The following is a 16,569-nucleotide window of genomic DNA, read 5'->3' as shown; positions in this document are numbered from 1 at the left end:
AAAAATGACCAAAATTATGAAAAAAAACAGCAAAAATGACAAAAAAGTGACAGAACAGAGCGAAAAATGACAAAAATAAAAAACACCAAAAATTACAAAAACGACAGAATAGATCAAAAAATGACAAAAATGATGAAAAATCTAATGTATATATGGACATATATAATATTTAAAATATTTCCACTATGTTTATATTCCTTATTTCACTATACTACACTATTCTATGCTATACTATATTATAAGACACTAAACCATGCTATACCATAGAAAATATAATACATATTTATTCATAAATCTTTTAAATATGTCATATTTTCTATATACTATACTATTTCATACTCTGCCATACTTTCCAATGGAATTCTACACAAAATTCACCAGAATATTCAATTCCATAATAAAGTAACTAATTTGTATTTGCACTATACAATAGTACACAATACTCCATAAGAGAAAAAATTATAAAACATATAAAAAAAAGAAAGCATAGGTTGAATGTAAGTGTATTGATGAGAAAAAAAAAAATAAAAAAAAATAAGACAAAGTTTGAATGCAAGTGAATTCATAAGAGAAAATGATAAAAATTGAAAAAAGAAAGGCCCAAGTGATATACAGTATTTACCAGAAACACACCTTTCCCAACAAGAGCATGACAAACTAAAAATGTTTGGGTATAAAAATATATTCTCCAGCTCCTTTAAAAATAGCCTCAGTCCTGTTAGGCTCAGTCCTCCCCTCTCTCTCCCTGCCTTCCTGTCTTTCTCTCACTGTGTCTGTCCAATAAGGCATAAAAATAGCCAAAAATCAACGTCTGTTTATTGGTATTTTAGTTAACAAACAAACAGTAAGCAGTGTATACAAATTATATAAAATATTACAAAAACAGTACAGAATTTGCATACACAGACACACATAAAAAAAAAACCCCAATAAGACACGTACAGAACATATACAGTATACAGTATAAATATCAATCAAGGTACCAAGCTGCTTTACACTGTGATTATTGACATCTGACATTAGCTATAACCTAGTTATTGTAGCAGAGTTAACAGGGTGTTTATTGCCTAGCCTCTACATAATCAATGAAGGGTTGCCAAGTATGGAACTTCTCAGTGGAACCTCGTAAAGTGAATCTGAGGTTTTCCAGTTTAAGGTGTTGCGTAACATCTTTGATCAACATAGTGTAAGTGGGAGGCTGTGCCTGTTTCCAGTTCAATAGAATTAATCTGCGTGCTAAAAAGGTTATGAACCTTGCCACAGCGGAAGTGAGTCCTCTAAGATGACTGTCCAAAAATAAATCTTTCAACATTTTTTTTTTTTAAATAGCCGTAAAAGAGGAGTGGCTATACTAATATCTAACTCAATCAATTTTGAATCTATCAAGGAAACAAGCGATAAAGATGGGAGATCTCTCATAGTGAAAGGAAAAATTGATAATAAACTGATAACTCTGGTGAATGTGTATGCAACTTCAGAAAGCGATAGTTATTTTTTAAAATAGTTATTTGATTTTGAATTCTCATCTGTGCAGGAGATTTTAATGTAATATTAAACCTTAACCTGGACAGACGAGCCTTAGGAGTAGGGCCCAGCTAAGTAGGTTTATTAATACATCACTAAAAGAAATGGGGATGTTTGATGTATGGAGGGAACTCCATCCACTGGAAAAAGACTTTACATATTATTCTATCCCACATTCTGCATATTCTAGAATAGATTATTTTTCAATGAATATAAATGACAGGCATAGAGTAAAAGAATGTCACATCATAAAGGAATTGGAACAGCAACATAAGGATACCAAAGATATAGCTAAACAGCAACAAATAAAAGAGACAAGAGGAAAAATAGATGACAGTAATGAAATTGAAAAATAGATGAGGTTTCTGAAACAAGCCTGTGAATCACGACCTTAGGCATTAAAACTCTTAGCTAGACGCTTACAGACACAAGCTTCAAACACAATACACAAGATCAGAGATCCTCAATCTAACCAATTATTATATGAACCTGAAGAAATAGAGAGGGTTTTCATGGACAACTATAGAAATCTATATACACAACCGATGGCTGCAAATGAAGATGAGATGAAGGAATTCTTAAATTCATTAGATCTGCCAGATCTGCCATCTATTGAGTGACACCCTCAACAAGACTTTTAGGGAGGAACTGAGCCCTCTGCTTTTAGATTCGTTCAATTTAATTAATGAAGACCAGACAGGGTTTATCAGAGGTCGACTTTACATATTATAGAACAAATCCAAAGTAATCGAATGAAGCAGTGCTGGTTAGCCTCGATGCAGAGAAGGCATTTGGCTGTGTCGGTTGGACCTTTCTGTATCGAGTGCTGGAGAGATTTGGATTCAAGAAAGAACCAATTAATTGTATTCAAACGCTATATCAAGATCCAACAGCTAGGATTAAGAGTAATGGCCGTTTAACTGACAGCTTCTCCCTGAAATGCGGTACCCGGCAAGGATGCTGCCTTAGCCCTGCCCTCTTCGCCGTGTTTATAAAACTCAACTTCAATTTTTCCGGGAAAAAATAATTGAAATTTGGATAGCAAAACACCCAATTCGGCAGATTTCTGGAAAAGAACATTTATAAAACTTAAAAAATGTAAAAATGTAAAAATAAAAATTCGGAAAGCAAAACACTTGATCCGGCAGATTTTTGGAAAAGAATTTTTTTTTTTTTTTTTAAATAGCAACATTTTAAAATTTAAATTCTATCTAAAAAAAAAAAAAAAAAAAAGAAAAATCGTAAACAATGTCAGTTTCTGTCCAGTTTAAACAGTAACTGGACCTGGTCTTTGGTGCCAGGTGATGGCACCACCTGTTGTACTCTACAGAAGGTGACATCACCTGGCCCAAAGACCAGCCAATAGCAGATTGCCAGTGCAATACCCTACTTCTCACCATTAGATGTCAGGCTTCACCACAGGTTAGGGTGGGGTTTAGTTACTTTTAAAACTGCGGGAAACTGGGTTTTTGTTTTTTACACTAGAAAATAAAAAAATGTAAGAAAAACTAAAAGTCACAATTATTTTTTTACAATAAAAAAAAAAAGATTGTGCTCGCTTGTTCATGATGCCAAGTGCAAAATATCAGAACTTACGTGAACGTGATTTCCTGTGTTAATAAATCCAAAAGAACATGAACGCACCACAAATTTGCGAGACAATGTACGGTGATAAAAACGCAGAAGAAAACACACAAAAAATCCTTCCTTCTTTCTGCGTCGAAACATTTAGCCAAACACTTAGAATGAGCAAAATTTTACTTTATTTTAAACCCCACCCCTTTTTGTAACGGGCGTACGATAGCTCTTTGAGGACAAAACTTCAAATTTTACTTAAAAAAAAAATCTAATTTAAATAAAATAAAAATAAAAACAAAGAACGTCAGCTTTGTACATTTGATTAAAAAAAACAAAAAATTTAAATAGATGTAAATATGACAAATCCTGGAGACTTACAAGAGGTACGAAAAAAACGTAAAAAATTACAAAAAATATATGTGTACACAGCTGGTTTGAAGGAGGAAATTCGGAATCCAATTTTATTAGGAAGCATTTCGTTGTGAACATGGCTAGTGGAATTTTTTACTAGCTGGATGAAAAAAAATGTAAAATAAAAAAATGTCCTGCCTTGAAAATTAATTTGAAAAGCCTCCATAGGCCAGAATGCAATGCGGTGGCTTCAAAATACTAGGCCCAATCCCAAACCAGCCCAAAGGATAATAAATTATATCAAATGAGGAAATGGGATGTGTAATCGCATTTCCTTATTGGGTGAGTGTAATCAGTGGTGCATGGCTGAGTGAAAAGTATGATGTAGGGGTGTTGTCTGGTGTAAAACAAACAAACCAAAACCATACGCCAAACCAGAGTGGATACCTGTTGAGAGGGAGACAGAGTGTTAGTGACAGCCAGCTTTATCGCCTAGAGCTGAGACCTGCACAGGTGTACCCCATGAGCACTGATGACTCCTCCTATCACTCCCTGCCAGCCCTCTGCAATTGGGCTGTTAGTGATATTGGAGGGCTTGCGACCCCCCAACTCCTGTAAATTATGCCCTCGGCATCGTTCATGGCGAAGACGGCTCGCTTGAAAATAACGGCGACACACAGAGCAACGACACCGAGGCAGAAATTAGCTTTTCATTTACAACTGCAATAACATTATTTTGACATGAATATACACGTGTGAAACCACATAATGGACATGTACTATTAGCTATATGCCGTGAGTGACCCATTGCACAACACTGAGGTGTGCTTAAACATTACTTGAAACTTAAAACATGACAAATGATTACGTGTTGTGTGTAGCTGAATTTTATGTTTTGCACTCGTTTGTTGTTTAGGTGCCACTCCATCTCCGAAGAAGAAGGCCAAGAAAAAAAACAGCAGAACACTTTGGGAACTCCATCACAACAACGCTTGCTACTTTGGAGAAGACCTTCAGAGAGCAGGACGCCCTCCGTGTCCCGGAGCAGAGGGAGCATGAAGAAAGGTTGCAGAGGGAAGCCAAGGCAGAAGAGAGGGAGGAAAGGGTCATGTGGAAGGACATGCCGCAGTTCGAGGGAAACATGTTCAGGGAATTTCTTAATCACATGCCCTATCAAAGACACGTCCATCAGAACCAGGCATCCTCGCCTGTTGAAGCACTAGCTACACGGCAGCACACCGCTCACCAGGGTGAAATCCTGCACAGGACTCACTCAACCTTCCACTCACATCATCGTTCTTGAATGATCTTCAAGAGTAGACTGGACTAATGATTCAGCATAATGTGGTGTTCCTTACATTATGGTGTTCCTTACCTATTTTCAGGTCCAGTTTTGTAAACATGCATCTGTTATGTTAGTTACATTGTTTGGGAACACCAGGAACGCACTTTAACGCTACACTTAAATGCACTATTCACTGCAGTATGCCATGTTCTTAGCATGTTTGGCCCCCTTTTGGAATTTTGCACTAAAGTTAAAATTGCACAGTTGTAAAGTTGCACTTCAGTGTTTTATAAGATAGACAACAGCAGTCATCCTGTATACCTTTGCCTTTATTGCAAATAATACGAACAATACGAAAAACAAAATCAAACTAAAGAAAAGGGTTTCAATGGTCGAGACATTTAATTTTATCGTTGAAAACCCCCCAAAATAAAACAAAAACAAAGGGAGACTAGCTAGGCCTTGTCGCTAGCTAGCTTACTCATCTTTGGAAAAAACAAACTAGCTCGTTCTGGTGATTTTTCAAGAGACAATGAGAGTTTTTGTGATGTTTAATGCAGTAAACCATGTACAAAACTCTGAACTGGTGTAGTAACTGCACCCACATCATCAGTGTCATCTCACATCTGGAAAGGCCCTGTGCATTTTGTGTGAGCCTCCTCCCTGACAACAGATCAGTATGTACCTTGGGTATCACATTGTGGTGGACTCTAATGTATATGTCTAATTTTATGTGTAACTGTGATGTTTTATATAATAGTTATTTGCATTATTCCATTTCTTTATCTTTACATGGGGCTTAGATAGCCATGTTTGATATTAAAGTGTTCAGGAATTTGTGCTGAGTTTAATAATGTTAATTTTACGAGGGTCAATTATATTGGATAGATCTGGGAACCAAAATTAGGGTTTCATGCATATGTAATGAGCCGTAACACTAGACATGCCAGCCCACGCACACACCCCTCAACTGATCACAACAAAACCAAACACACACATTTCCAATGCGGATTTCATGCACTTTACGTGGTCGCGACACGTGTGCTAACGGAGTCTGACAACAACTTTGTTCCAAAGTTTGTCTCCAAAGACAGACTCAACTGCATCATCACAAGTCAAGTAAAGCCTGTTTCATCTGAAACAGTGAAGAGAGCCTTGCTGCTGCCTGTCTGCCTGACAAATACACACACACACACACACGCCAGCACGTGTGTGTGTGTGTCCTGCCTGCTACAACCGCTATCAGCTATCCTGCTGAGTTTAACTCTGAAGAATCATGGGAACCTCCAGAGTGGGTCGGCGTTAGCCTTGAGACCCGCAGCCCTGTCCCGCAGCCCTGTCCCACAGCCCTGTCCCGCAGGCCTGTCCCGCAGCCCTGTCCCGCAGCCCTGTCCCGCAGCCCTGTCCCGCAGCCCTGTCCCGCAGCCCTGTCCCGCAGCCCTGTCCCGCAGGCCTGTCCCGCAGCCCTGTCCCGCAGCCCTGTCCCGCAGCTTCACTCTGTTGCGGCCCGCTGAGATCAACTCAACAGACGTCGGATCCTCCAGCACCTCGTGGAGCCGAGACTCCTCACAGACTCCCGGCCTCGCGTGCTTCATCTCCCTCCGGACCTCCGCTGGTGTCGTATGTACTGATCATTGCCCGCTGGGCATCATGTCATACATCACACATAGCTATTCCATTACATTCACACACATATCACACACTTCATTATGGCTCCCTATAGTTATAGTAACCATTCAGTTATTTAGGGATTCATTTAAGTCAGTTTTCAGATAGTTATACTGACGCCTTTATTGCTGTCTCTGACTCATATCTTCCACTGCTCATCTTCCATGATTGTGTCTGCTGAAATGTTGGTTTAATTATCAGTATTGCATATTCACATGATCATCTATTCCTATTGCCATTGATTCATCACAATTCATAGGTATACCTCTTGTATATGCTGTACTATATTCACTTGTATTTACCAGATTATTGAGTGTGCTTTAGTTTAGTAATAAATATATTATTTTGCATAAAGTCACCTCCTGTGCTCATTGTGTGGGTTTAAATTCAAACATGCTGAGAACTCGCTCCTTCAGATGAGACCTGTTGATGCTGTCTGCTATCTGGTGCCCCGTTCTTAATTCTCATTGAAGCTAATTCTAAATTATATTGATATCAGACACCATTAATACCTATCACCACTACACTGGTTACCCCACAATGCTAGAAGACATTACCATTGGCTCCAATACCAACGCACACACCATGCTGCAGCCACTTCTAATTACATCTTGCACAGAGGTGTCCGTGATGATGATGAACAGCTGAACCATCTCTTTTGTGCCTCAGCCAACCTTACAGTATCCATCTCAATGCATATCTTCATACTCTCTTAGACACACTCTGCAACCTTTCTTTTTTGTTCCCAAAACTAATACAGAAATTGGCAGACGAAAATGGTTTGGTAAATGAGAGCTCTGTGTATGTTGTATGTGATTGTGTCTGTTGTATTGTATTGGATGTTTTGTTGGACCCCCTCGAAAATGAGATGGTTCATCTCAAGGGACTATCCGTCAAATAAAATTTGTTGCAAATAAACATTGCCCAAAAAAAAAAAAAGTAAAATAAAAGCAGATTTTTACAATGTTAAATGCAGCGAACGTTGCTAAAAAAACCCTGAAAAAACATAACTGTTCAGGAAAAGTTTGTGAGTTTTGATGGCCGAGAACACGGTCTGAAAAAAAAAGTTAAAGTAAAATTTGACGAGATAACGGGAGTTGCAGTGAACATCGCTAAAAAAATAAAGCAAAACGTAACTTCTGGGAAAATTCGTGAGTTTTGACGGTGGAAATAGATTTATATTTATTGCTGAAAAAAACATCATGTAAACTTTGACTTCAGGAAAAACAAACTAGCTCGTTTTGCTGATTTTTTTTTCAATTTTTGCTAGTTTTTGCGATGTTAAACAAAAGTAAATATAAAAAAAAACTAAAAAAACAAACGGGTTTGTTTGTGAGTTTCAACAGTTGATTTATATTTATCGCTGAACAATACAAAAAACAAAATCAAATGGAACTTTGTCACTAGCTAGCTAGCTCATCTTAGACAATAACAGTACGAAAAATCACTTTCCAAGACGAAGTAGAGATGAACGTTTTTGGCTGTGACTGCAAACTTCTGCCATGTAGAGGTGTGAGTACGAATTTGTAGATTTTTGTCAGAATTTTTAGTTTTTGGTTAGTAATTCAGCGAGTCGAAACAGCCAATGGGATTGCTGCTAGCTTTGTGATTTTATTTCATATCCACTCACATGAAACAAAATCCGGGATATTTTTCAGCAAATTTTCATAAAACATTTCAATAATTCTGACAAATACAAAGGAAATTGTTTTATAGAGGGTTCCTACTGGCCTGGACAATTCTTCAAAATCAAAGCCTTGTAAGTTTTGGAAAATGAATACAGCACCTTGAAAGTAGATAAAAAAATAAATGAACAAAAATAAAAATCTCTACTTCTATCTCTAAATACTCAATACTCAAATACTTTTTCCTTTGCCCCACAAAGTATCAGCTCTTTAGAATTGTTTATTTACATTTTTATACATTCAACTGGTTTTACACTTTTTGTTTTAAAAAAAAGACTAAAATGAAGGTATTTTATATTCTTTGACAAAGTATAAAAAAAAATGTAGTTTTTAAATTTTTAAATAAAAGTGAAGTTTTAAAGGGTTAAAGGAGAAGTTCACCCAAAAATGAAAATTCTGTCATTATCTACATTTTTGGTACAGTTTTGGTAATGCGGAAGTAAATATAGATGCAGACGACTCGATTTTTATGAAATAATGGATCAAATTTTGTTTTGTCCACTCACAGAGCGATCATGTGGCGTCAGACGATTTGGATTATGCTTCACAAGCGGTATGGAGTCATTTTATGGTTGTTTTTTGTCACTCTAAAGATCGGTCCTCCAACGCTTCAGTTGTTTTGGAGAAGGCTGCTGCAGACTGCCAGGACGCTCCGGAAGAGTTATATGGACCAACAAACTAGAGTTTCAACTAGCATGGGCGTGAGTAGATAACGATCATTATCGGGTGAACTATTCCTTGAAGTGATTCTTTCAATAATTTTCATAAACTTTCAAGTATTTTCAAGGCCTGCGAAAACCAAGTTTCTCGTTCCGTGTTTTGCTAAGACTCAGAAAAGCCTGCATTGACACAAAGCAAAAATTGACCAAAATTACTTTAATTTCCGTTTTTTTATTTTGTAAACATAACAGCAGAAAATTAAAACGTTGCACTATTGTATGACATTTCACAATTGTTTTTTTTTTATATTGGCTAACAATTATCCACAATGATCTCAAAATTATAAAAAAAAATATGGACAAAAACAAGTGGGATTTTCAAAATAAAAGCCCTCCCCAAGCTCGACATCTGTTTTTGTTTTGTTACATTTTCCTCTGATTACATTTTACAGAAAAAAGGAAACAGCTGTTACATCATCCCAGGAATCTGACTCCACCCCCTTTCACCTCCGGTACCTCCCCCTCTCCTTCTCCCTTTCTCTCTCCCTCTCTCTCTCCCTCCCTCGCTCTCTCTCTCTCTCTCTCCGTCCGTCACGTGGCGTGCCTCGCTCTCTCTCTCGCTGGCGGTCGCGCTCCCGCCGGCTGCTCACCACCGCCTGCGTGCGCCGCAGGAAGTCATCCACGCGCATATCGTAGTCATGCTGCATGAGAGAGACAGAGGGAGAAGAAAAAAACAAGTTAGGGAGGGTTTTTGGGGGGCGTGAAAATGTTGTGGAATTACATTTGCGACTGTTTTGAAGTTTGGAAAAAAAAGGTTGAAAGAGAAATCGTATTTAAAGTGAGAAATGATTTGTTTGAATGTGAAAAAGAAATACGTGAAAGACAGTGAGAAGTTGATTGAGTGGAAAAAATACTTGGAAGTTAAACATTTGGAATGTGAAAAAAATTGGGAACATGAAAATAAATTTTTTTGTGAAAAAAGATTTGAATGTGAAAAATGTTAAAGTTTTAAAGTGAAGGAAAGCTTTGAAATAATCCAAAATTTAAAACTTTTTCCACCTTCACACTTTAAAAAAAAAAAATCTGCACCTTCGCACTAATGGAGGATCAGATGAGCCAAAATAAAAAAATAAAAATAATGAATGCTACATTTAAATGAAAGTGCAAGTAAATTAAAAAATACATTTTAATGTCATATTTTCCCATTGAAACTTAATATTTTTGAACAAAAATAAAATAAACGTATGTATGTTTTCATATATTAAATATTTATTATATAAAATAAAACAATAATTCCCATTCATAACTATATATCTATAAACTTAGTGTATTTGAAAATTAATGTAGACAAAAATGACATGGTTAAAAAAAAATGTGTACAAAAATAACCAAATAACACTACATAAGTTTTAAGTACTTAAATTTCCAAATTATTTCCCTCAATTTCTACATTGTTAATTTTTGCATTATAATAATTTCTATATGTACATCTGTCTATATTTCCGCTATTATATTATTACTTTCTATATTTATTGCTGTACTTCTTGGTCTGTATAATAATGAGGGGAGCTGCCAATCAAAGTAGGTAAAGGGTGTCACTTAATTCTCATTGGCTGATCGATAGACATTTATATGGGTCCAAGCATGTAGTGCAAGTAATTACAACAATCGACCTGATGGTGGCGCCATAACAACCCACTTTACGTTTGGTCCGTGACTCATGAACTGAAGGCGTACAATCAAAATATTATACATATGGGCCACGTCTTTGTATACAGTACAAACTCCATTAAAATTTCTAAATATTCACTATGACATATTGATCAACCATCCTTCAGCTCATAATGATGTCATGTAAAATCTATGAGTTATTAGGAATTATAAAATGCATGGAAGTCTATGTTACTTCTTGAAACTGAACGCACCGGGCTTGAGGCGAAGGAGCGGGTGGCGCGCTTGTCACGAAAGCGCGCGGTGGTGGCGTCGTGTGGCGGCGGCAGCGGGTGGTGCGGGTGCTGCTGGTGGTGGTGATGGTGGTAGGGCGGGTGGTGGCCGCCGGCCTGCGGGGGAGGCGGCGGGTGGTGATGGTGGTGGTGGTGGTAGTAGGGCGGGTGGTGGTGGGGCGGCTGCTCCACGCCCGGGTACGGCGCCTGGGGGGAGGGGAGGAGGAGGAGAAGAGACAATGGATTTTTTTTTTATGAAACCGATTAAACTTAAAAGAGAGGTAACGTTGAACTGAGGAAAAAAATGGACTGATTTGAATTTTTAATTTAAAAATGAAATAAATGACAAAAATCAGACGTGTGATTTTGCTTGCAAAGGTCGGCCACCAATTTTTTTGAATAAAATCAATTTAAAAAATAGATGAAACTTTAACAATTTTGTCTAACATTAACAATTTTATATAGTTTTAAAATTTATTTAAATTTTTTTTTTAAATGAGAAAAAGAACAAAAACATTTGTATTTTTGTCTTTTTGCTTGTAAAGGTCAGAAAACAAATTTCTTTTTTGAATAAAACCAATTAAAAAAGAAATTAAGAAAATTGTTAAACTGAAAAAAATAAGACATTTGTGTTATTTATGTTTTGCCTGTAAAGGTCGGAAATATTTTTTTGCATTAAACCAATTAAAATGATTTTAAAAAGATAAAATCGTTAAACTGAAAGCTGACATTTGTATTTATCTTTTTGCTTATAAAAAGGCAAACCATTTTTAAAATTTTTTTTTTTTTTTTACATAAAATCTGTATCAAATTTGAATAAATCCATAATTTTTTTTAAAAAGCAGAAGAAGCTTGGATCTAGGACATAGGAGATAGCAGTCGGTCAGTAAGTGTTTTGAATCTTTGTTTCTGGGTTAGATTTGGACTTAGGATGTTGTCAGGCTTTGTTGTGGCTGAGCACTTCCTGGTTTCACCCTCTGTGTTTTGATAGGTGGGTCAGCTGACGCAGGTCACGCCCTCTATCTGTTGCTTTGTTGTGGAAATCTGAAAGGGGCGGGATTTTCACTAAACTCTTAAAAAGAGAGATTGAACTGAGCTCCAAAGCAGAACAAGCTCGGATCTAGGACATACTGTAGGAGATAGCACTCGGTCAGTAAGTGTTTACAATCATGCGATCATGGTGACCGCTCCTGTTAAGCTGTTTGTGGTTGTCATATATCGCCCACCAGGGCTACTGGGGAACTTTGTAGTTGAACTGGACATGCGACTCTCAGCCATTCCTGAAGATGGCACCCCACTGATTGTCATGGGGGACATGAACATCCATCTGGACAAACCCCAAGCGGATGACTTCCTTTCACTTCTGTCCTCATTTGACCTCAAACAGGTCTCCGCCCCTCCCACACACAAAGCGGGCAACACGCTCGATCCGATCGTGACTCGAAACTGCTCCGGCAAATCTGACCGTCACCCCTTACATCTGTCAGACCGCTTCTTTATTCAATTCACCGTTTCCTTACCGGAACATCCTCACGTTCCTCCGCAAATGGTTTCCTTCAGCTGAAACCTCCGGTCCCTCACACCGGCTCAGCTCTCCAATGAGGTCTGGGCCACCGTGCCTCCTCATAATGAGTTCTCCTCGCTCCACGTCAGTGAGGCTACAGACGCACTCTGCTCCTCGCTAGCCGCCTCTCTAAACAATCTCTGCCCTCTCTCGTCCGAACCTGCTCGTAACACCCCCCCCGGTCCGTGGCTCACCGGTGTCATCAGAGAGCAACGGGCGGGGCTCAGAGCAGCTGAGAGGAAATGACGCAAATCCAGAAATCCCACCGACCTCAGTGACTATCAGCCTCTCCTATCTGCATTCTCCTCCCATCTAAAAAGTGCCAAGACCACTTACTATCAGGAGAAAATCAGCAGCGCCGAAGACACTCAAAAATATTTTCAGCTTTTAACTCACTCCTCAACCCTCCACCACCTCCACCCTCAACTCTGCTCACTGCTGACCTCTTCGCCTCCTTCTTTACTGATAAGGTTTCTCCCATCAGTAACCGGTTCTCTGAGCCTGACCAGCTCAGTCTGCCTCCAGCTAACAGGGCCTCACTCCTCTCATTTTCCCATCTCCCAGTCCTTGATGCTCGCCTACAAAGCAGCAACCAAAACGGCTCCGACCTACCTGAACCCCCTCATTCAGGTCTACGCTCCCTCCCGCCCACTACGCTCTGCCAAAGAACAGCGCCTGGTGCTGCCGCTACAACAAGGCCCTAAGTCTCTATCCAGACTCTTCTTCTGTGGTTCCTCGGTGGTGGAACGAGTTACCAAACTCCACTCGATCCGCAGAGTCCCTCTCAATCTTTAAGAAAAGGCTAAAGACCCAGCTCTTTAGTGAACACCTTCTCACCTGATGGACTGTGTAATCTTAAAAAAAATAAATAAAAAAAATAAAAAAAAAGAACTCTTTATCTGCCTTTATACACTCTATGCTCTGTTGGACCAGATCTTAGCTTCATGGCTCTTACTCTCGTTGTTCTATCCTGACTAGAGCCTTGCTTGTGTTGTATTAAAATCTCATATGTACGTCGCTTTGGATAAAAGCGTCTGCCAAATGGGAAATTGTAAAATCAATATCAAATCTGAATAAATTATAAAAATATAATTGTTAAACTAAAATGTAGCCGCAAGCGGCGATTGCGTGGTTCAAGCACACATGGCATTTTAGACCAAGTTTAGCTACATTTTGTAGGGCACCTCCACAGTGAAACATTTTACCAAGTTTGGTGTAAATCGGACTTAAATTCTGTGAGATACAGCCTTTTTAAATTTCAAAATGTCACTACAGCGCCTCCTTTTGGCAGATTTGCATGAAATTTGCTACACGTTTGAAATGCCTTTCCAGAGAATGCAGCCAAGTTTGGTACTGATTTTGCAAATGCACTTTGATTTAAAAGCTATTACATGGTTATTACATCATAGGCCATGCCCACTCTCACCAATCATAACCAACTTTCAGAATTTGACTAGTATGTGGACCTAGAACAATTTCATGCAATTTCAATTATGGCAGTAGGAGTTACAGTTTTGTGGCCTTTGTGGCGCCCCCTACGTGTTGATTTTAAAATGCCATTGCACACTTACTTGTTATGCTCCTATGAACAAGTTCATCAAGTTTTGTGTTGATTGCACTCAATAGTCTTTGAGTTATGGACAGGCCACGGCCATTGCAAATTTGATTTGCTCATGGAGGCCATACTGGTTGTCAGATTTTTCTGGGAAATGGTTAGAGCGTGTATCTTAAGGCCCTTTAACCATGTACCAAGTTTGGTGTCAATAGGTGAAAAACTAAAAAATCCTTAAGGAAAAAACTGTTTTTCAAATTACGCAAATTAGCAAAAAATCTATATAGGCGGACCTTGGTGGTCCAATTGACAAATTTGTAGAGCACACTCAGGAGACCATGTGTACCAAGTTTTGTGTCAAAGGGACTTACGATGTGGGAGTTATGGCCTTGTAAAGGCCTATATTTTTCACCTTTAACTATAGCACCCCTTCAGGGCGATTTTAAGAATTTTTCTTTGACAAGGATTTGGCATGCATTTGCAACCACTGTGCCAAATTTGTTTCTAGCATGTACCATCTCATGGGTAGAAGATGGAAAATAATAATAATAATAAAAATAAATCGGTAGGAAAACAACAGTGGTTCAGCACTACGTACTTGAACCACTAATACAAATTAATCAGTAGGAAAACAAAAAAATTAATTAAAATTAAATTAATAAAAAAATCTACTTTTCAAAATCATTTTTATTGATTTAATTTAAAAACATGAAAAAAAAGTGTGTTTTTTTGCATGTAAAGATTCCTTACGTTGTATATTCCTCCTTACATTGTATATTGTTCCAGTTCATCATATTACAGTGTGTACCTACCAAGAAAGTTTAATTAATAAATAAAAAATCAGATCGTACCAAAGCTTGCCAAGGCGCAGGGGGGCCAACACCATGATGGTAGTCCCTCATATAGTCGTTATAGGACTGAAAATACAAAGAAAAGAGAGAGAGCGACAAAGAGTTTAGAAAAAGCTACCCTAACATGCTAGCATGCCAACGCACACGCTTTTCACGTTCCACTCACCCCATTCAGGAAAACATCTCTTCGGACGCCAGAGAATCGCCTGTTAAACGACAAAAAAGAAAAATTGTACCAAATTTTATCATATTGATATACATTTAACTTGCGATAAACACTTTTCCTATAAAAAACTTCTCATAATTTAACACATTCCCTGAACCCTCTTTCTTGCAGAAAGATTTTTGTAATTTACTGAATTTCATGGAAAAAGTTTTAGTTATGTCTTTTTCACGGTGCAGCCGAGGGCATCATGAGGCAAATTCAGGTCAGGCAGTCAGTCAGTCAGGTAACGCTTAGTGAGAAGATGCGCTTCGTCAGATGGCCTCTAGAGGCTGTTTTTGACTGTGAAATGCAGTGTTTCCCATACAGAGGCAAAAAATCAAAAGTTGATCAGTGTATAGAAATGTATCTAAATCGATCTCTACTGCGTCTGATGTCGCATCACGTCGTGTCTGTCATTTGGGGATGCACAGACAGCAGACCAGCAGACTGAACTCAATCCAGAGTCTCCTGGTGTGAAAACAAAAATGAAACTCAACATTCCACAGTTAGTAACGGGGATTTGCAGACAGTAACTCGTCTTCGCTGCCCTACAAACTTTAACGGTAGGTGATGTCATCTTGTGGTATTTAAGTAACGTTAGTGGAATTAGGTAATTTAACTGTGTCGCAGTGCTTCAGTGCAGAGAATTGAAGACACGCCGTGGGTCTGCACAGGATCTGTGCTTTTTTTTAAAAATAACAAGGTTCCCAGTTTATCAAACTTCTTTTACAAAGTTTGTGTAAATTATTTAATTTCTTGTATAAGTTAATGTAGTGTACCCAATTTTGTATGAAAGGTCGCAATTGTTTCAATTTCCTTTGTAGTTTCGTGAAACTACGAAGAGCTAGCAGAGCGCTAGCAGTCTTTTACCTGTCTACAGGCTGGTTACGAAGATCTTGGATGAAACCTGTGGGAAAAAAAATGACAAAAAAATGTACACACACATGAACAACGCGGTTAGGAAACGGATAGAAGAAGAAAAACCCCTCGGCTCTGATTGGCTGAGCCACATTCACACAACCTCTACATTCGTGGTTGACAGCGATTTTCGACTAGCTTGAATTTTCTTCTTTCACAATACTTTCTTAAAACGTTATTTCTAAAGAAAAAAAACAGAAGAAAAAATATACAATGTAACAAATAATTTAAATAAAAAATATATAATTTGAATTATTAATAACAGTAATTACTAATATAAATACATAATTTAAATACATATTCAAAACTTTCCAGGAAAAACACACATGTAAGTGTAGAATTTTAAAAATATAAACTAAAAACAGTACAGAAAACAATCTGCAAACTAAATCTAAAAATGTTGATTTTTATATCCAACCAAATTTTGAGACTGAATTTAAATGATTCTAAAATAACTAACCAAAAAAAAAAGTGACAAACAAAAATTCTGCCAACTTCTTCGGCAACATTGTTTTTAGCTTTAGATTCGTTACTTTATTATTAATTAATAAATATAAATCCAATCTACAGACTAACTTTGTCTTTAAGAAAACTATTTATGAACTTGTGTTTAAGACAAATTTCTCTACGGGGACCAAAAAATCTAAAAACTTTCAAGATCTTGTTTTGGGACAATTCAAGGACTCCAAGTTGTCATGTTAGAGTGGTTAAATCAACTAATTACATCAAATTCCAGGACTTTTCAAGGACTTTCAAGGTGTTTTTGGATTAAATTCAAGGACTCCA

General features: G+C 37.8%; 1 protein-coding gene across 1 annotated transcript in view; it reads right to left on the bottom strand.

Moving 5' to 3' along the window:
- Positions 1–8,982: 8,982 nt before the first annotated feature.
- ythdc1 (YTH N6-methyladenosine RNA binding protein C1) overlaps positions 8,983–16,569 on the bottom strand; it is a 29,291-nt gene continuing 21,704 nt past the window's right edge. Inside the window, exons 12-16 of the mRNA XM_071911025.2 lie at positions 15,736–15,772; positions 14,827–14,866; positions 14,661–14,726; positions 10,676–10,900; positions 8,983–9,451 (exon numbers count right to left, since the gene is read on the bottom strand). Coding sequence (XP_071767126.1) covers positions 9,254–9,451; positions 10,676–10,900; positions 14,661–14,726; positions 14,827–14,866; positions 15,736–15,772 — 566 coding nt within the window. The 3' untranslated portion in view covers positions 8,983–9,253. The remainder of the gene's footprint in view (positions 9,452–10,675; positions 10,901–14,660; positions 14,727–14,826; positions 14,867–15,735; positions 15,773–16,569) is intronic.

This window comes from Centroberyx gerrardi, chromosome 2 (assembly GCF_048128805.1).
Source record: "Centroberyx gerrardi isolate f3 chromosome 2, fCenGer3.hap1.cur.20231027, whole genome shotgun sequence".
In the NCBI taxonomy this organism is placed as follows: domain Eukaryota; kingdom Metazoa; phylum Chordata; class Actinopteri; order Beryciformes; family Berycidae; genus Centroberyx; species Centroberyx gerrardi.
The sequence above is the reverse complement of the archived record's forward strand: the minus strand, read 5'-3'. Positions and strand labels throughout refer to the sequence as shown.